At 35.2% G+C, this 21,782-nt stretch overlaps 1 protein-coding gene across 12 annotated transcripts in view; it reads right to left on the bottom strand.

Moving 5' to 3' along the window:
• ADGRL3 (adhesion G protein-coupled receptor L3) overlaps positions 1-21,782 on the bottom strand; it is a 982,472-nt gene that overhangs the window by 206,639 nt on the left and 754,051 nt on the right. For all 12 annotated transcript variants that reach the window (XM_056802666.1, XM_056802677.1, XM_056802672.1 and 9 more), the window contains one exon: positions 1,054-1,362. In XM_056802666.1, coding sequence (XP_056658644.1) covers positions 1,054-1,362 — 309 coding nt within the window. The remainder of the gene's footprint in view (positions 1-1,053; positions 1,363-21,782) is intronic.

The following is a 21,782-nucleotide window of genomic DNA, read 5'->3' as shown; positions in this document are numbered from 1 at the left end:
TTTTTTCTAAATCAGTAAAAAAATTTTTTGGAAGTTCCATGGGTATGGCACTAAATAGATAGATGAGTTTGGGTAGGATGGTCATTTTTATTGTATTGGCTCATCCTACCCATGAGCAGTTAATGTTTTTCCAATTGTTCAAGTCTAGTTTTAGTTGTGTGGAAAGTGTTTTGTAGTTGTGTTCATATAGTTCCTGTGTTTGTCTCGGGAGGTAGATTCATAAGTATTTTATTTTGTCTAAGGTAATTTTGAATGGGATTTCTCTTTCTAGTTCTTGCTGCTGAGCTGTGTTGGAAATATATAGAAATGCTGATGACTTATGTGGGTTTATTTTGTATCCTGCAACTTTGCTAAAGTTGTTGATTATTTTTATTAGTTTTTTGGTTGAATCTCTAGGATTCTTTAAGTAGACCATCATGTCATCTGCAAAGAGTGATAATTTGGTCTCCTCCTTGCCTATTTTGATGCCTTCAATTTCTTTTTCTTCTCTAATTGCTACTGCTAGTGTTTCTAATACAATGTCAAATAGTAGAGGTGCTAATGGGCATCCTTGTTTCACTCCTGATCTTATTGGGAATGCATCTAGTTTATCCCTATTGCAGATGATATTAGCTGATGGTTTTAGATATATACTGTTTATTATTTTTAGGAAAGGTCCTTCTATTCCTATGCTTTCCAGTGTTTTTAATAGGAATGGGTGTTGTATTTTATCAAAGGCTTTTTCTACATCTATTGAAATAATCATGTGATTTTTGTTGGTTTGCTTGTTGATGTGGTCAATTATGTGGATGGTTTTCCTAATATTGAACCAGCCCTGCATCCCTGGTATAAATCCTTCTTAATCATAGTCGATGACCCTTCTGATCACTTGCTGGAGTCTTTTTGCTAGTATCCTATTTAAGATTTTTGCATCTATATTCATTAGGGAGAAGTTAGAGTCTTTCTGAAGGACTCATCTAAAACAAAGAAACAGATAGATAAATAAATGAATGAATAAACAAACAAACAAACAAACAAATAAATAAATAAACAAATACTGAATAAAAGACTCACCTACTGTCCCGGCAGGGCATGGCTGTTTTGCCATTTGTCCTTGACGGGTCTTAAACCACATGATTTCCCGAGCTTCCACCGCTTCACAGCTCTCATCCTGAGCTGGTAGCTGAGAGGAAGCAGGCGGAACGTGAGTAGTGATTTCATCTGGTACCACAGCCGCTGGGGATGGGGTACTGGTGCTTCTGTTCCTTCTCCCTGGCACGGAAGTGGTGGTACTCCTCCCGGGGCTTCCAGTAGTGATCCTGAAGGTTGTACTCGTGGTGGTAGTCGTGCTTCCCAGGCCAACCGGTCCGGTGGTGGAGATTTCTAAAATAAAAAAGAAACGGAGCAAAGTCAATGAAAAAACAATGTGATCTTCGGACTTCTCAAAGCGCTGGAAACCGTCTATATTTCATAGCCCAATTAACTTCATTTAGAATGAATTAGAACCCTAGAAAGACATCAAAATGAGCATTAAGCGAGAAGTTTGTCAATGCCACAGACTATATAGTTTTTACAGTTATCAAAGTTGATCAAATTCTCAGTCCAACACAAAGAGTACTTAAAACAACCACCGCAACTCCAAAGGCCAAAATAGGTTTTCTTCTGGTCCCAGACTTTCCAAATGAAAGATACTTACTTTGAAATTCTCAGGTGATGGTGCTTAATTTGGTTGTCAAATAGAGGAATCCTTACTTATATTTGAAGTGGATCACCTAACACTAATTTGAAGTAAAATATATTTTCTCCTCATGTAGCAGGAATAAAAGGGGAACTCACTGAAACTACTCTGCAAGATTTAGTATCACAAATATTATGGAATCCTAAACAACTTTTCATACAAATTGAAGAAGAAAAGATAAAATAGTCCTCTACTCTGCTTGGCAGGGTTGATTCCTATTAATATGTTACAATTAGTAAAACATAGTAAACATAGTCACTTAAGTAAATAGAAGTACACTTAAAAGGGAAGAGGAAGTTTTCAAGTGAGAATTGATTGTGTTCTCAAAAATATTTTACATTCAGTATAAACCAAAATAACAAAATAATAACAAATGTTAGAAATGTTAGAAATGTTACAAATAAATTGCCTGGTCAGTCCTTAGGTACTTTTATCATGCTATCTTCCCAGGAGAAAATGTAGTAAGAGCAGAAAGAATATGGAATTAAAAGTTGTAGGTTCCAGTCTGCTCTGTCAGAGGCTAGCTAGGTGACCTTGAGTAGTCGTTTTCCCTTCTCTAGGCTTCAGTTTGCTAATCTATAAAATGAGGAACTTGGACTAGATGACCTCTAACAGAAAACTCCATCTTCTCATTTGTAATACATTTCTTACAGAGAAATAGTCAGGAAAACACTTTATAAACCCACATTTGCATTGTGTCTAGTAATTTACCTTTCTTTCTCCTTCCAACAATTTTTCACAGCTCTATTTATAACACTCAAAGGATATAGAATTGTAAGGAACCTTAGAAATCACCCAATTCCAGGTCAAACTCTTTCATTTTATGAATGATAAAACTAAGAACCAGAAAAATTATATCACTTGACCAAAGTCCTATACATCTGAAGTTGAAAAGTTGTGATTCAACCCTATCATCTTACTCTAGATTCAGGACTCTACCCCTTTGTAGTTATCACTTTTGAATCACTTGATTATATACCTCCCCTGTCAATTAGGCACTAGGGAATCCAGTGAAAGAGTGCTGGGCTAGGCTTGGAGGTAGGAAGACCTCAGTTCAAATGCAGTCTCAGGAACATAGTAACTGTGTGCCTGCTGGCCAAGTCACTTAAGCTCTGTTTGCCTGAGTTTCTTCAAATGTAAAAGGGAAATATTAACATCCCCTACACCACTGGATTGTTGTGAGGATCAAATGAGATTACATTTGTAAAGTGCTTAGTATAGTACCCAGCACATAATATTTGAAATATAAATATCTATTTCCTTTTCCCCAATTAGAATGGATTCCAATCCCTACTCTGACCTGACAGATGATAACTCTGTGAACCAGGGGAAAGAAGTCTCTTAACTGTTAAAGCTCTGCCTAGGGAACTCTCTTAAGACTACACGTGACAGATAAAGTGCTAAACTACACTGATAGCAGAATTTCCTCATCTGGGAGTTCTCTAACAAGGAAATCACAGACCTAGTCCCCAGGCCCTATGAAGTTTTAAGGTCCATAGCCTCTGAGGATTAGATGGACTTTTTGCTATGACATATTTTCTCTTCTTCTAAGAATGTCAAGGATTAGCCTGCCTGCATCCTTGGTCTATTTCTTCCAGGTAGGGATTTTTCTTCCTCTCTAGTCTGCTATAGAACAGGATCCAATATCATAGGTTCTCTCTAACTTTCCAAAAAAAAAAAAATGCATCCTGAAGGTATTCCTATTAGCAACAATGAGATTATGTGGAGGTGAAAAGTTAAAAACAAATAAAATTTACTCCTCTCCTTGTCTTTTTCCTATCAGAAAGTTACCCATATGATAATGGACTGTCTTTGGACCTACCCAACTCAAAATTTGTTATATTTTAGAGCATCCTAGCTCAGTGGCTGTCCTGGGTAATTTCTTTAGGGGTCCCATACTCCAGGATCAGGTATAAGGGATGAAAGGAAAAATGGATACAAAAATTCATTATCCTCTTCAACACTGGCTATCACCTGTTTTACTTTATAGATTTCACCCTGCACATATATTGATAAAAAGTGAAAAATAGGAACCAGAGCCTGTAATCTTAACTAACAGCAGGGAAGAGAATTCCAGGGTAGAAAACCAGGGAAGAAGGAAAGAGAAATTCCTATGAATGCCTCCTAGAGAGGTAGTAGGTTCCCAATTATTAATCACTATGTAAAAATACATTTCTAAATCAGGAACTGCCTGTAGTTTTATAAGAAAACTATGAGCCATCAAGCCTGGAGACAGAGTAAAGAGAAAACAAGTAAAAAATTACTCTAATCCCAGAACAATCAAATTTAAATTTAATACACTCTTATGAAGCAATAACAATAATAAAATGGATAATAAGAAAGTTGCTTTGGTTTGTAATATACTACAGAGCAAGGATGACTGTCAACTTATTATATTACAGCACAAGCTAATGTTCAGGATCAAACTGAACCTTATTTTCCTGGAACTGTGCCACAGAGAAATGTCTACAAGCCAGGTCATATCATCCTGTTATGCTGAAAGAATGATGGTGAATTTACTGTCCTTCCCACCTCAATATTTTCTGCTATAAAAGACTCCCCAGAGCTCTGCTCAATGCCAACCCTGCTAGAATAAGCATTAATGATCCTCCTGCTGTCCCTAGTGTCTAAGAGACAGAACAACTTTTCTTTATTCAGCACTGTTAAAAAAAAATAAATAAAAAACAAGCAACTCTAGCTTCAAAAGAAAAGATTCCAGTACAATTTGGTTTGCAAAGTCCTACCTCAATTCTTTGAGCTTCATGTTTCTGTCTCAAAGTAGCAAATAGTATAGCTTTTTAAAAACAGAAGTATTTTATTAATGGTTTATCCAATCTAATAAAAAGAATGTCCAAGACAGGAAAGCAGCAAAGGAAAGGTTAAAAAGAAAAAAAAAAGGCTTTGTAGCCTATTTATGCCTCAAAAGGTATTAAAGATGTTTCATATATAACATGCTCTCAAAATTGCCATGCAGTTTTATTTATTATGTTATCACTATTAGGGAGCTGAATATGTTTAAACAGGTTAGTATTTCCATTAAAAATAACCGAATAAGAGTCCTGATTGAAGTTCTTTCTCTTAATTTGCCTTAACACTAAAATTACTTTCTTTAATTTCCCTTTGGAAACATGCAGCCAAGTATTTTTTCTACTCCTTCTATATTTGTGTAATATTTTTGTTTTGTTTTGTTTTGTTGGTCTGCCCTGGGATGTTTGAGTTTTGAATTCTAATATTACTGTGTAAGAGCTCACCTTAGAAGTCAAGCTATAGATGCAGAAGGTTGTTATAACTTGCTTACATGTAGGAATAACAGTTCTTATAGCATGGGAAATTTTCATTAAAATTTTAAGGATGTCAGTAGAATTATACTGCATATGATCACAAAACACATTCGGTGTTTGGATTGGCTTCTATCATTGCTTTGTTAAGGACAGAGTATGGAATTATAGAATAAAAAGTATTTCTTTAAGGGAAGAAAAACAGTGTGGCTTCCATTATGGAGACCTGTTTCTGACAAATATTAGCTATTTGCCCTGGGCAAGTAATTTAACCTTTACACAGCTTTCTAAGAGTATGCACTGTTTCTTTCCCTGGGAATTCCCTTTGTCAATGAAATCACAAGTCCAGTAATTTCTCCCCATCTTTTAAAGGAAAGATCTTTATTCTCCAAATAGAAGAAAAATATCCCAAGGTAAATAAACCTATGTGTATGTATGTATGTATGTATATATACTCTAACAAAGGAAAAAATGTACATTTTCCATCTACATTCTACTTCACTGCCTCTTCTTCCCAATATTCCCTTTATACTGATTAAGTGTTCCAAGACATCTTTCTTACTTCTCCTACTTTCCTTTGAAAGACATTTTGCAGGAAAAAATCAGAGGAGCATAGATTTAGAGCTAGAAAGAAACTCTGAGATCATATAGATCATATAGATGAAGAAATATATATAGAAAATGAGAGAGTTTAATTACTTTGCTCCAGATCACAAAAGTAGTTTTAGAGTTAAGATCTGTCCCTAGGTCTTCTTGACTCCAGGTCTAGCACTCTCTACAATACTGCAAATATTTAATTTAAAAAATCACTTTCATATCTAGAAATGCCACATGGTAGAGTAGAATTTTTTTGTGACTTCCATAAATATCACTTAGCTTGGATCTTTAATTTTAAAATCTCCCCTCTTTTAATGAAAAGCACAGGGAGTACTGGATAGAACTGGTCTTGGCATAAGGTCTGGACTCAAATTCTACTTCCTATACATACTAATTTTGTTTCCTTAACTTCCCTGTATCCATGAGGAAAAAGAACTTTTGATAAATCTCAACTCTTTGCTCTCATAGCCCTTCAACATAGCTAGCTATAACATAAGTCATTTAGGGGACATAGTAATAAAAATATCATATATGTATGTGTGTGTGAATACATGAACATATCTTTAACAATAATGAAGGTATTTTCTACACAACACAGAGATCAGACCAAAAAAATGGTTAAATACTAAAAGGGTATCCCATCTAGCAAAGGACAGCTTATCGCTGAGGGCATGAGTAGAGAAAATACCTTGTTCTTGGCATGTCTAAGAGGGAAATAAGTCACAGCATTTCCCTTGCAATCCAATTCAGACATGGGAACTCACTGAAGTAATTCCTTTGGAGAGGAAGTATAGATAGAAAGCACTAAGTAGTTGCATTTTCCTTGCTTCTGGCATGGTCTAGAAAGCTGACACGGAACTAGTTAAGAAAATAACTCTAATCCTAGCTAATAACCTTTGAGCAATAAAATTTTTAAGAATCAATTCTATGAACTAAGGCAGAGTAACATAAGCAGAACTTGCAGAACAATTTGTACAATGACAACATTACAAAGAAAAATAACTTTGGAGGATTTTAGAACTCTGATCAACTCAATGATAAACCACAGGGGCAGAAAACTGAAGATGAACCTCTCTCCTGCCAGTGAGGTGATAAGACCAAAACCAGAGAATGAGACATATATTTTTGAACATAGCTATTGTGGGAATTTGTACAACTGGGCTATACATACATATTCTTGGGGTATAAAATTATATTGTTTAATGGGAGAGATAATAGTTTTCAGATCTCTTTGTTAATGGAATTACTGCATGGTACTTTTTAATGGCATTCTTTAAAAAATTAACTTATAACTTACCCAGTCAGGTATAGGGAACCTGAAAATGAGGATTTTACATGATTTTTGTTATACAAATTGATGTGAAATTAAAATAAGCCTCAAAAGAGCAAAATTACCAACTACATTTAGAAACAAAATACTCAAAGTGAAGAAAAGCTCATAATTTAACTTTAGAGTGATGTTTTTTAATTGCAATTTTTTTTTTTTTGCAGTTCTGATCTATCACAGATGCTTGGGAAACATATGTGTGATCTTTTACTGCCATTGAGCAGTTACATGGGTAAATGTTTAAAACACTCAAACAAAGAGTAGATTTCATTTTCAGTTTGCTTTTTTTGTGATATTTGGTTACATTAAAAATAACTGAAATTGCCACCTTTAAAAATTAATCTTGGGTATTTGATTTTTCATGAAGCAATCATAAAACTATAAAGCAGTCAGAAGAAAGCTTTCATTAAGTTTGCTGAGTAGCTGAGTTTTGTTATGGCTGATTTAAATTCAAAGGTTGATTATTCGATGAGTCAAACTAAAGATAAGAATCTAACCTTTCATAGAACACAGGAAGGACTGTAGTCATTACAAATTTCATTCAGTCAACTTCAGGACTTTTAAGTTGACTTAATTAATCAAATGGGAAAGAGTGGGGAGGATGATGAGAGAGATCTGGTTCTCTTTGAAGCAATGTGGAGAATCTGCTTTAACAGATCAGAGGACTTGTGTTTGAATCCTGGCTTTGCCATTCACCAGCTGAGTGACTATATAAATAAGTCATTTTAATCTCTTTGAGGTTCAGTTTCTTCATATTTATGCTGCACATCTTATAGACCTTGTTTTAAGGAAGTACTCTACAAAAATATAAAATATCCAGATCACTTAAATAAAACTGATTCTTAAATCTAAATGAATCCACAGATACTAGAATAATCCTTCCCTCCTTATAAATATAATCAAAAGCAACAGCACTGGAAAGTTATCATCTGCAAAATTAATGAGAGTATGTTTGATAACTTCATTCAGATCACTGATAGTCACTTATACTATACTCGCTGAACAGTTCCCTGAAGATTCTCCTTGGTACAATCCATCATCATTAATAATGACTTTTGATGTATAGACTGATATACCTTCACTTAACCTTGATTACTGGGTCAAGAATATATTTACCTAACAAGAAACATACTCAGATTGTCCTGCAAAACAGATCAAACTATTTCCCACCATCTTTTTGATATCAACACAGCAATAATTATATCGTAACTTCACAGATAGCTTCATCATTAAAGCACTTCTCATACATAGTCCAGTATCAGAAACTCATGAAATTTTCAGAGGAAATGAGATTAAAGAAGAAGCATTATTCTTTTCTCTGCTGCCACACTCTAAGGAGCAAGGGACCACCTGCATCAGACAGGCAGCTAAAACATTCTATACATGTCTTCTCTCCCCATTAGAATGTGAGTTTCTAAAGAACAGGTACTTACCGTCTTTCTATTTGTATACCAAGTGCTTAGCACTGTGTTTTTGAGGATAGTGTTTAGTAAATATTTATTTATTCATTTTCATTCTTTCATTATCTTATTAGATTTTTAGTATTCCCCTCCTCCCCAATATGTTTCATCCCATGGAGCTCAAAGAGAAGGAAATATAATGGTTCTGGCATGTCATTCTTGGTAAAACCATGTGGATTATTTCCTTTTGTTATACTCTTCTGAGTGGTTCTGAATTGATTTTGAAAATGTTTTTCCAAGATCCAAGATAAGCTAATGGAGCTAAACCACACCAATCTCACCACCTCTAATTTAAACATGGGTACATATATGTCATTTCCAGTCCTTAAAGAATTGAACTTAAAGAATAGTTTCTTTAAAATAACAGCTAACAATTTGGTAAAGATATGGAACCAATTTTTAAAGTAACATGGGGACCAATGAAATGCACCAAAACACAGAATGGCATACTAAGCATTCTTAGGACACAAATTGATTGGCACCCAAACAAAGGAATAAATTGGGAGTGACTGTGGGCATCAAAATGAACAACCCCTAAATAAGAAATTTGTCATCTAATCATCTATGTCAATTCACTAGTAACAAGTTAACTGGTATGAATAGCTTAAAATATCACAGATGTCATGGAAAGGGGGATCATGTTTAATACTTATTCTACTACATTAATGTACCTTCAAAATCATTATTTTAGATTTATACAAAATTATCCCAATGAACTAAAGCTACATTAAATGCCCTATTCAGGAGGCAGGAGATCTTCACTTAAATATATTCCATATATATATATATGTATATATATATATAATTCTGTAAAATGGAGATTTGAACCCTAGACTTCAATTCCAGAAGTCCTTGGTATTTCCTAGAATTCCCCATAATCTCACCTGAGTCTCTACCTGGGTGAGATCACAATGAATATTTAACTGGCTCTCTGCCTCAGATGTTCTCTCTTCCACTGAAGTAATGTAGTGGGTAATCTAAGGTGGTGGTGGTGGTGGTGGGATTTTGAATGGGCTAATCAGCCCTAGGCACGTGGTTTTCTTATTTTGTATTTCTTTATTCCTTGATTTATAATAATCCTTAGTAAACCTCATAAAATATAATATTTCTATTACTAGAGACAAATTTTAATTTTTACAATCCATATATATCATATATACCATATATTTCATCTATGATCCCAACTAAAAAGGGTCAGGAAAGACAACCCCAGAGAAAATACCAAGTAACCCTTGGGCACTGAGTGCTAATCAGCTTAATGGAACAATCTGGATGACTGTCTCCTTTCAGCCTGATCTTTTATGTAAATTAAAATAAATAAGAGCTTGCATTGAGACCACAGAAGGTTTGCTTTGCATGCGCTTTTTCAGTTGATCCTCATAAGAATAAGGAAGTGATAGCATCAATATTTTACAGATGGGGAAACTGAGTGAGAGGGGTTAAATGCCCTGCTTAGAGTCATACAATTAAGTCTCTGAGGCAGTATTTGAACTTAGGTTCTTCCTGACTCTAACACTTGTATACTAACACAGTCAAGTTGTTGATATCAAGATCGTCTCTAAGTTTCTTAATATGATGAAGAAAGGTGGGAATATGGTGGAGTAGGTTGGGAAGCTTTTACTCCCTCCTAAAATCCCCCACAAACAACCAAAAATAACTCCATAAAATTACATCCAAAGGGGCAAAAACAGATCAGTGTCTGGAGTTTAGCTGAACAACCAAAGACAACTAGGGACAAAGTTTTCTAACTTCCGTGGCCTCAGTCCCAGCACCATAGGCCCTGGGGGCAGGAACAGGACAAACAGAAGGAACCCACAGAGCCAGGTTGGCTGAGCCAGGGGAGCCTACCTCCCTAAGGAGACCCCTGGATTTTGAATACACAGGCAGAAGGTCCTGGGAGCTGCTGAGCTGGCTGCGGCCACAGCTGGTGTCTGAAGAGTCAGAGCACACCAGGTCTCTGGCTAACAAGGCAGGGACATTGGGGGCCCCAAACTTGGACACTTGCTCTGCCTAGGGCTTCAGCAGTGAAAGGGGAGAAGTGAGGAAGGAGCAGGTGCCTGTGTGTGTTTGCTGAGGCACTGGGGCCCAGGGCCTGCGGTCACTCCCAAGAGAGTGGAGTGTCTGGTTGTTACCCCAAGGGGAGTCTGACTGGCTGCTTACAATTGCTGGAACAGAACTGCTGGCAGGCTCCAGTGGGAGCAAACTGAAGTCAGTCACTGACTGTGGCTTGAGGGGGGAACAGGAGCAGGAGATACCTTCAACTTTGAATTATAAAAAAATGTGGAGTTTGTGGTCTTGCACATAATCTATTTTATGCCTTTGCTTGGTTATTTATTTATTTATTTATTCATTCATTCATTCATTCATTCATTTATTTATTTATTTATTTATTTATTTATTTTGTGGTGGTGATAGTTAATGAAAAAGGAAAAAAAAAGACAAACATTAGATTTGATTTTATTATTCCAGCATCCAACATTTAAGGTACTTAAGAGAGTTCTTCCAATCTACCTATTATACTGATAAAGAAAATGAGAATCAGAGGGATAAAATTTTTGCCCATGGCCATGCAAGTAACAAGTGGTAAAGCCAGGAACACAAGTCCTTTGAATACAAATCTATTGTTCTTTCCAGTAGTTTTTAACAACAAGACACTTTTTTTTTCTCCATTTTAGAGTTTAGGAAATAAAATAAGAAGGAAATTTGGTGATTTGCTATGAGTCAAACACAAATTCATATTGGTACTAGGAACTATAAATTCCGTCTTCACTCAACATCAGGAAAAGTAATTGTAGGCAGATAAGAATGTAGAGAAATTTGAATGAAAATTATATTGATTACACATATTTTTATTTAACTCAGTAAGAGTACTAAAAAAAAGCTTTCTACATACTTGGAATGAATCTCTTTGAAATTCTTATCTTTCTACAAGGCTCAGATGAGATGTCAGCCAGCTTCTGTAATGCCTTTTTTGATCTTCTCTGCTTAAAATCCTCCCAGGAGATTTATCTTTCTTTTCTTGAAAGTTATTTCTATCTATCTCCTTGTTGGTTCTTTCACTCCTGTATTCATTTTGTGGCAGTTTTTTTTTTTTATTGATTGGATGGAATTCTGATGATGACCTTGAGCTGCTATGCCTTACATTGCTATCTTGGCTCTGCCCCTGGAAGGAACCTCCAGTGCATTTATCTTTGCACATATTGTTATTTATCCAGGGGCCTGAAGAAGCAGTTCAGTATGATTTGGTATCTTGGTAAGAGAAGGAGCCTCAAAGCCAGGAATGTCTAATAGAGCCTGGGCTCAAGTTCTGTCTCTGACATAGTATGGACTCAGGGAAAATCATTTAACATTGGCCCTATAGGCAATACTCTAAAGACTATAAGTCCTAGGGAAGGTACTGTGAAGATTAAATTTCACTCTCCCATGATTGTGAAAATGAAATTAATTAACTTCCCCTTGATTGCAAAAAATAAATTCACTACCCTGCCCATTTTTAGATTTAATCACCAAAAGTGTAAAATATCCCACTTAATCATTAAGTGGGGAGGTCTGTAACCAACATGTGCAATAGTGGGTGACAAATCAGAATCAAACTGACTGCCCTAAGGGCTGTCCTAAGCAAAGCTTCAACTGTGATTGGTAGATGTACAATTAGGGGAAGACACAGGAAGTGATGCAAAAGGAAGTGACTTTAAAAGGGAGCAGCAACTTCCTGTGGAGAGATTTTTTGGAGGACATCTTCAGAGAGTTCTCCAGTTCTACTTGGAGTTAAACTTGAATTCCTGCTTCTTCTAGAGTTCTGAGTTTGAGTTGGAGGCTGGTAAAGAATCTGCTGACTGGACCTGAGACCCCGTTCCTGGTGAGACTGTCCTTGAATCTCTCCCTTTGGACTGACACGTGGTGAGTGAAAAAGCTTACTCCTTTCTTGGATTTTTCTGAAGAGATTAGCCTGAGGAGAGACCTACCTCTTGAAAAGACATCCCCAGGTCCTTGGCTTTACCAAGGTCTCTCCAGCTAAGGACTAACTCTCCCTGCCCAGGTTGAGCCAAGGGCCAAGAGAAAATTAGTTAGTGCTTAGACTAGATATCTTACCCTATCCTTTCTCTGATTTTCTTACTTTATTCTTTCTATATTTTGTAAATAAATTATAAATAAATTTCTTTGGAATAAATTAAATTCCTGGCAACCTTATTCTTAAATAATCCAGTACAAACTTTTTATAAAATAACCCCTTTCCCCCCTTAAAGTCCTACCTGCATTGGTAGATGGAGTTTTCTCAAATGGTAATCCCCTAAATCAATGAATCATAGGTCTAGTTCTCATTACCCTAATAGCTGTCTTGAAGAACTGCCAATGGAAAGAAAAGTCAGACTATATTTCCTTGAGCACATTGGCAGACAAAGGCAATGAGAGGAATATTACACAGAAAAATTTAGACTTAATATAAGGAAAAATTTCAACAATCAAAGCTATCTAAGAATGAAATGGGTTTCTTTCAGTGGCAGTGGCAATTTCCCAACAGATATCTTCAGGTAAAGGCAGGAAAGAATACCACTTGTTGGGAAAATGGTAGGAGAAATTCTTGTTCAGTCATGGATTTTTAGACGCAGAAACCTTTTCTAGTCTTTTCTTGAGTTTCTGTGATTCAGTGATTCCATAAAAATTAGAGGTTTGGTCAGGCTAACTCTTTTTTTAATTAATATAATTTATTTCCAAGTATCTCAGCCCCTCTCTCCCCTCCTTGTATCATACAAGGCATCATCCAGCAAACATGTATGTGTATATATATATATATATATATATATATATATATATATAATGTCCTTCATGTTTCCATCTTTCAGTTCATTCTCTGTACATTTATAACTTATTCTGTAGCTATATAGAATCTTCTCTTGATTCTACTCATTTTGTTAGTCATTATTTCATGCAGTTCTATCCAGGATTTTTAGAGGATAACTCTTAAGATCAATTTCAGCCCTAAAGATCTATGTTTTGGTTTAGTATTTGAATGTGTTTAGGATTAAGGGAGTGGGAACAAAATGGAACCTTGAAACAACCAAAGTAAAGTGCCTCCAGGGTGACCCAAACAGAAGCCTAAGAACAATGGCTATCTGTGCTAAGTAAATAGCTAATATTCCAAAGTATTATGTAGGATACCACTGTAGAAGAAATAAAAAAAAATAAAAACTTGTTATTTACTCCAAATTATGCTATCTATTTTCTATAATGATATCTAATATCCATTATCCTTTTCCCTTCCTATCCTAATGAATAGATTATAGAAGATATAGTTTAGAAGGTCTGAGTTTAAATTCTGCTTTAAATACTTACCATGTTACCCTGGACAAGTCACCTAACCTTTTTATGGTAGGGGTTTGCTTTAGAAGGAAATATAAACTAGTCAAATCATTTTATTAATTAACTTATTATCTTAGTTTTTTCCCTTTCTTTTTCCTACAGCTTTTCATTTACAACTTACTCTTCCACAGGGAAGTCTGAGTGAACAAAAAGAAGAAACATATCATAGCTTTTGAGTAAGAAGTAGTCTTGAAGACCATCAAGTGCAATCATCTCTTTTACAGATGATGAAACTGAGACACAGAGTTTAAGTGACTTGCCAAGAGTCTCACAGCTATTAAGTATCTATCTGAGGCACATTTGAACCCAGGTCTGCCTAATATTAAGCCTGGTGTTCAATCCACTATGCCATGTTGCCTCAAACCCTAATTATAATTTTTCATATTTGTTAGGGACTCTGGAAAAAAAGCCCTGATGAATAAAAAAAAGATAATAAAATGAAAACTACTTTTCTATTTCAATTATCGGTGTGTTGCACTTATACCATTTGAAATACATGTATATTTAATCTAAATGCAAGAAGGTAATATAGGCTCAGTTTTTTTCAAGACACCTTAAACTTAAATTTCATCATTCTTTGACTGCATGGGGCTTGCTGAGTTATTTTAAAACTCTTTCTCTCTATTAGCCTCCTACTTAGCAATGAATAAACTCATAATTCAGATGTAATAAATAAATAACAGCTGAAAAGAAGAGAGAAAAAACTATTCTAATCATTCTCATATAATCAAATTCTTGCACATATAACAATGTTTACTTATACTCGAATTGTTGTATTAGCTTTTATAATTCAGGATATTATATGGCTTTGCTTCAAATCAGCGTTTTGGGAATTTCTCCATTTACCTCTGATCTGGATTTGCTCAATGAGAAGGGCCAATTGCATATTGATAAACGTCTCTGGATCTTTTAAACATATAATAATCTAAACATGAAATGGGTGGATGGTTGCTTTTCAATTTGTGAAATGGCTCAGAGGTTGTAAATAAAAGGAAATTGGATGGCTTTCAAAAGTACAGATTATGTTTTTCAATTTTCAGTGATTCAGTGCTTCCAAGAAACACTTCTTGAAATCTCATATTAATATTTAAAACTGTTTTTATTTTGCTGTCATACTTGAGGAGAATAAGGGAAAACAACAGGCAGTAAAACTAGCAAGAAGCAGAAACCAGAGAGCATCACACATCACATCTCCATGCTTGAATTGGGTCAGGAAGAGGTGGGAGAGTAAGAAGCTGAAGAAAAGAAAAGATGTGGATTTTTCACGCCTTTTGATTTTTGTGATTCCAATGCAGAATGCTTTCAGTTGGCCACTTATTTATTGTATTATCTGCCATCCAAATATTTTCATGTGTTCGCAATCCTCAGTTGCTTTCAGAGGGAAAAACTACTCTTTTTGCTTCATTGGAGCTTCATACCATAATCACAGGTCCTTACGTGAAATATAAACAAGCCACATCAAATATACTGGCAAGTTAAGACTTTGAAAAGAAAACAGAAGAAATGAACAAACCAGTTTATACCTTTTATGCCTCTTCATCCCTACTCTGCCCCCCACCCCAATTGCACAATTGGCTTCTCTTCATTAGCATGCAAATCAGACTGTACAAGTGTATTTTAAACAAATAACTGAAAGAAGATCTTGTGTTTACACATGGGTAGCTAGTTGAATACTCTTCCCTTATTATTCCCTAAGAGATTTTACCTTGACAACTTTTAGCCCCAATGATAACCTCAGAGGGAAAAGAGCCAACTGCTAAAGTCACTCAGTCCAAGAACTTGCCTTTCTTGTGGTTCAGTCACTGGTGAACCCATCCATATTAAAAAAAAATCAGTGTTGTTACCAAGGGGAATCTGAAAGCTGCCAACTACATTTCTCTGTAGGACATTATGCTGGGTCTCCTCAATACCTTTATTGGCCTATTTTTATAGAATATAAATCCAAGAGTTGTACATGTTTTAAACTAAAAGCTAACACTGATTTAAAGCTGAGTTCCAAAACTATACAAGAAAAACCCAAATAAAAATAATATTAAACATTGACTGTGTAAATTTGCATTTTTAGTGGCAATAGCATCTCTAGCAATGTCTTATAAGCACCATTCTAGAAGGTCAAAGCTAGAAATAGGTTAGAATAAAAAATTTTTAAAGAGAAAAGACAAGATTATTTAGCCCAAACCACCCATTTTATAGTTTAGAAAAAAACGAGGGCCAAAGAAGATGACTTCACCAAGGTGACACAATTACTGTGTAGAAGAATCATGTCTTAAGCCAAAGTTTCCCAACTCCTAAAATGCAACACAAATTCAACTTTATATTCTGAACATTTTTTATGGAATTAGTCCATGCTTTTACTATTCAGTTCCACAAATACTTAGTAAACTTCTTTATTGTAAAGAAGTTTACCATGAAAATCAACATTTTAATATCTCAATGATCTATGCTTTGTTAAGTATGGATTTTCCCTCCACCAAGACAAAGTAAGAAGCTGTAGCCAATCTGATGATTAGTTGTTCCACACTTAGTTTTAAGATGACATTCAGTTCTTCCCTGTGCATATGCCAAAGTTTTTTTGGCTTGGTAGTTTGGGCCAGATTTGATGCTTTTAAAAAGCATAATCTTTGAAAACCCAGGATTACCTCCAGATCATGGTAAGGAAGGGCAGAGAGTATGGATGTAGTAGATTAAATAAAATCAAGTGGTTGAGTTGTCTAACCTTTAAAGGAAAGGGGATATGCATGTATATGAAATGGGATAGAAAGATCACACTTAAGTGGGAAACAGGAGGAAGGAGAAAGTGGGGGAAAAAGGAAAAAGGAGAAAATGGGAAAAAGAGGTAAATTTCAGGATGGGGCACAGGAATTTTTTTTTTCAGGTGGTAAAGCTTTCAAATAACAGTAACACAGACATTATATCCCTGATTTCTTAGACTTTGACTAGTAGGGTTTATTCTGTGTTTATATACAAGCATATATATTTAGAGACTCGTTCCAGATAAACTATAGCACAGTACAGTGACGAGGTTCATGAGAGTTTCTTAATAAATGCTGGTTGATGAATAACAGCAGAATTTAAATCCAGGATTAAAGAACAGAAAAAGGGGTCAAACAGAAAATCAAGTTCACATACTGGATAGAGCAGTAATTCTGGAATCAGCATGACCTGGGTTCAAATTTGATCTCAGACACTTTCTCAGTGTAACCCTGGACAAGTCACACCGATTTCTTAATCCTGGTCCTTCAGTATTAGCGTTGTCACTAAGACAGAAGGTAAGGGTTAAAAAAAAAGATCAGGGGGGCAGCTGGGTAGCTCAGTGGATTGAGAACCATCCCTAGAGACGGGAGGTCCTAGGTTCAAATTTGACCTCAGCCACTTCCTAGCTGTGTGACCCTGGGCAAGTCACTTGACCCCCATTGCCTAGCCCTTACCACTCTTCTGCCTTGGAGCCAATACACAGTATTGACTCCAAGACGGAAGGTAAGGGTTTTAAAAATAAAAAAAAAAAAAAGATCAGGTCTGGCAATAAAGTCAGCATATTTGTTAGGAAAAAGCTTGGTGTGACCCAGAGAGTCCACAGTCTGTTCCTGTCTCATTTCAAGTTTTGATTCCTTAATACACAAAGACTTTTTCTCATAATAATTCTTTTGTGTAAAGCTCCAGCCTGCTGCAGAGGATAGAAACAAATAGAGAACCAACAGGATAAGATATAATCAGAAGAGTTAATAGTCAAGAAACCTGGAACTTGGAGGCCAAGAGGGTTACAGGTAAAATAGAAATGTTTTGCACAAACACAGAAGAGAAGTTAATGGATGCAGGTGAAAGGATGGGTAAAATGGGGAGGAAAAATAATGAAGGATGCCGAAGGGGCCACTTGTATGGTAATTGCTATGTGTTTTGCAGCCTAGAAAAAAAACATAAGCTGCTTGTATCCTTGGACCTTTATTCACGCAGAGGAAGCTAGTAATGAGTGGAGCCTGTGACCACACACTGCTGCAATTCAGAGCTGAATTTGTTGAAAGTAGAAATGAAGCAACTATGTAACCCCAGTTCAAAGTGCTCAGAACTTAAGAGCGAGCAAGTGGGAGGATGCCCAGGTCTTTAGGACTTCAGATGCTACTTTTCAAAGGACTGTGTCTGCTCTATGGACCTGTGGGATACCACTTACTACCAGAAAAGCCTTCTCTGGACCATCCTGACCAGTTTCTACACAGTAAGATATCTTTGCCCTACCCAGAATCGCTGTCTTCCTAAAGGCACTATTGTCTGTTTAGGTCCTTTTAGCCTTTCTAGACCTAATAAAATTACTTAATTCAACCAAATAGATCTTCCACTCAAACATATTTGGGGGGCATTTAAAGAACTTTTCAAACCTAATTAAATATGAATACAAAATGACTAATTTTTTTCTTGGTTAAATAAGTCCTCATTAAGTTCTTTCCAATGATCATATATAAATCTGAACTGGTTCATTTGTTTTTAAGAAAAAAGGGAAGAAGAAAGTCTGAGCTCTGAGATAGTATGTGATTAAAAATATTTTTCTTACTTGTGCAATATAAACTCGACAGCTAAATAGGATTTCCTTTTTTACTAGCTAAGGCCTAATTATGGTAGAGTATACAATTTTGTGTTCAAATATATTTGATATGGGGATGATCTACTAATTATGGTATTTAAGGAAACTTCTTAAATAAATATATCATTTTAAAAAGCTATACATGTGTAAAAAGTATATATATATTATTTATATGTAAATGTATGTATAGTTTATTGTTTTTTGTTGTTATTCTTTACATCAAAAGAATTTTCAAATAAAGTCTTCCCTTCCACTATAGCCTCTTTTATAACAAAGGGAAAAATTAGCCAACAAAAAGATGTCTGAGAGTACATAACACTCTTCATCTATAGTCCCCCATCTATGGGAAAGAGAAAAGTATATTTCTTCATGTATTTCCTGGGACCAACATTAGTCATGCAATTAATCTAAATTCAGTGGACTTTACAAGAGTCAGCTTGGAAAGATGGATAGAATAGGACTTGGAGTTTGGAAGTTCTGGGGTTCAATTTGTGCCTCTGATATATCCTGGCTATGTGACTCCAGACAAGTCACAACATTTTAGCACCTTAGGTTATTCTCTAAAGCCATACATTTCAGGACAGATGCTAATATTTGTGGGGAGAGTGAGTTTCCTCAAAGAAGCTAAGTCTCTATGTTAATGAAATCCCAGCCTGGACATCATTCATCTTTTTTAAAGACTGCCTTTATATGGTATTGTGTTCAAATACAGAAGATTCTAAATGATGGATGTTATAAAAAATAAAAGGAAGTTATTATTAAGCATAAATAAATAGATTCTTGTTTATTGCTTTAAAAATATCTGTGGGATGGGGACTCTTATCTCATCAAGGCTAAAAGTCTATTTGTGAACATGATCCCACTACTGATCATCCCAGTAGCTTCAACTTGTTTTACTTTTCCAATTGAGCTAGTTTTCTCCTCCTGGGGCAGACTGGTTACCCTCCACTCCTAGGGGGTCATTGTATCAGTACAGTGAGAAAATTGGATGAACATTTGCCCAAATGGATCTTAGAAATCCTGAACTCAAGGAATTCATTAATCTAAACAACCCTTATACCAAACCCAATTAAATAGATTCAAAGAAGTCTCATTTACAAAAGTAATACATAAAGAAATCATGGTGGTAAGTTTGATCAATATGAAGCTTTAATCTTGATAAATAAATAAAGAGAACACATTATTTGATTTAATCACATCTCCTTACTTCATTGTTAATAAAATATAGGACTTTTTTGAAAAAAATAACTCCAGCAAACAGGAGATGGTTTAAGCTTCTCCCAGAATCATTTTTTTTTTAATATCGTTCATTTTTTTTTATTTCGCTTGTTGGCCAAAAGAGAAAAATAAATAATCAGTTTTGAGAGAAAAATCAGTCTGGTTGATTTCTCTACTGCTGGATAAAAATATGACACCTGAAGTCAAAATGTGAATTGTGCAAAACAACACATATGACATGAAAGTGATTTTAAAAGGTTAATGAATTCCTTTAGAGTCTCCTTTTACAAAATGTTCAATTTTATTCTTCATCTATAACTTGAATGTTCATAAGAATAAATGACAGTCATCAAAAATCCACAATGGCAGTGTGTTAATCAAAAATGACATCTTCCACAGATGGGAGAATGGCATGAATTTAACTCTATCAAATGAAAACCTGGATTTTTACAGGGTGGTAAACATTTAATATGTTGTTTTGTAACAATGTACAAAAAAGGCATATAAGAGTACAAGTATACAAAACAGTAAACAGCAGACAGTCTGGTCTGAAATCAAAGAGCCCATCAGAAGATCTTTGTTAATATTTTAGTGTGAGCATATTCTAGTGTTTGATCCACTTCTCCATGTCTTAGAGTGCATATTTCAAGGTCAGATTTATGACAAACAAAAAAATTGGATAATGATTCTACTCCTCACTTTCTTATTGTCATAGGCATTGGAATTATTTATTTAGTAATATTTGTAGAAGAAATGTTTATCCCACATCCTATTTATAATACAACTGGCCATGAACCTTTTGAACACATAACAATTAGAAATGGCTTGAGCAATTAATGGGCAGGATGGAATATAGCTTTGTTGATTCTTTTCTACTTTCCATTACTTGGCATGATAAAAACTACTTTTAAATATGCTCACCTTTGACATGTTGAAATTATCTTTTTTTGCCTTTATTTTATAATGCAAGAGCTTATTTATCTACAAATATTGCATTTCCTATGATTTATATATAAATTTGTAGGAAAGTGAGTCAGGGATACATGGCTTTGTGACCTTGAATCAGCAACCAAATTTCTTTAATTTCCTCATCTGTAATGTGAACATAATGGTAGTTCCCACCTCTCACAGGATTATTTGAGGATCAAGTAAAATCATTTATGTGAAGAGCTTTGTAAATCTTACAAAGTTGTACCACTGATGTAAAGGAGTCATATTGAATTAGCTCAAAAGATGAACTGTCAAATTTTCTATGTGAACAATTACATCTCAGAAATAAGCAAATGCTACAATTCTATACTTAATTGATTGCTTGACATTAAGAAAAACATGGGGAAAATGATAATGCAAATTAAAGTTAAGGTGTGTTTTGTGTACTTTTCCCCCCCTCTTTGGAGAGCTGGTTGTTAAACAGTTACAAATACATCTTTGGATATAAATATTAGCTATTAGTATTATTACACTTTTTTGTTCAGCAGAAATTATAGATTAGCCTAGCAGAAAAGTTCCAGGGGAGAAGAGATGCATTTAACAACAATAGCTGGGCTGTGGGCTCATTAGTATCAGAACTGTTAATTCCATTAATAAAGTAACAGTTGCCATTATATTAATGAATGGTTGCTGTCTTGGTTTCCAGTAATGATTCCCTAAGGCAGTGAATTCCCTGTAAGAGAGAAAAGAGGCCAAATGCTTCACTTCTCCATCTTCACTTTCTCCCACTATAACTTTTTTAAAATGTGTTTTGCCAGAAGAAGTTGAGACCTGATGCACAACCTGCCTCTAGCCTACTTCCCAGTCTATTAATCACCTTCATGCACTCTATAATCCTGCAAAATTATCTTCAACATCTCATTTCTGGTCTTGGCGCTTTTGGGCAAGGTACCCTGAACAGTCTTCCTGAGATTCATGCTTCATAATATCCCTAGATTCTTTCTTTTTTTCTCTTTTTAAAATTTTTTCCCTTTTGTCCAGATTATATGTCAATAACAATTTTTAAAATCCATATTAATTTTTTCCAGTTTACATGTCAATACATTTTAAATATTCACAATCTGACATTTGGCCATCCATATTCTCTCTCTCCCTCTCACCTCTCTCTCCTCCCCAAGAAGGTAGGTAATATGATATAGGTTGTACATATGTTATTGCGCAATACACATCTCCATGTTGCCATCTAGATTCTTTAAAAACTGAGCTAAAAGATCATTATCTAAATGGGTTCCTTTTGAACTCTTCAAGAGGCTAGTTCCAT

Source organism: Monodelphis domestica, chromosome 6 (genome assembly GCF_027887165.1).
Source record: "Monodelphis domestica isolate mMonDom1 chromosome 6, mMonDom1.pri, whole genome shotgun sequence".
Lineage (NCBI taxonomy): Eukaryota > Metazoa > Chordata > Mammalia > Didelphimorphia > Didelphidae > Monodelphis > Monodelphis domestica.
This window is presented reverse-complemented; position numbering and strand designations above follow the sequence as displayed.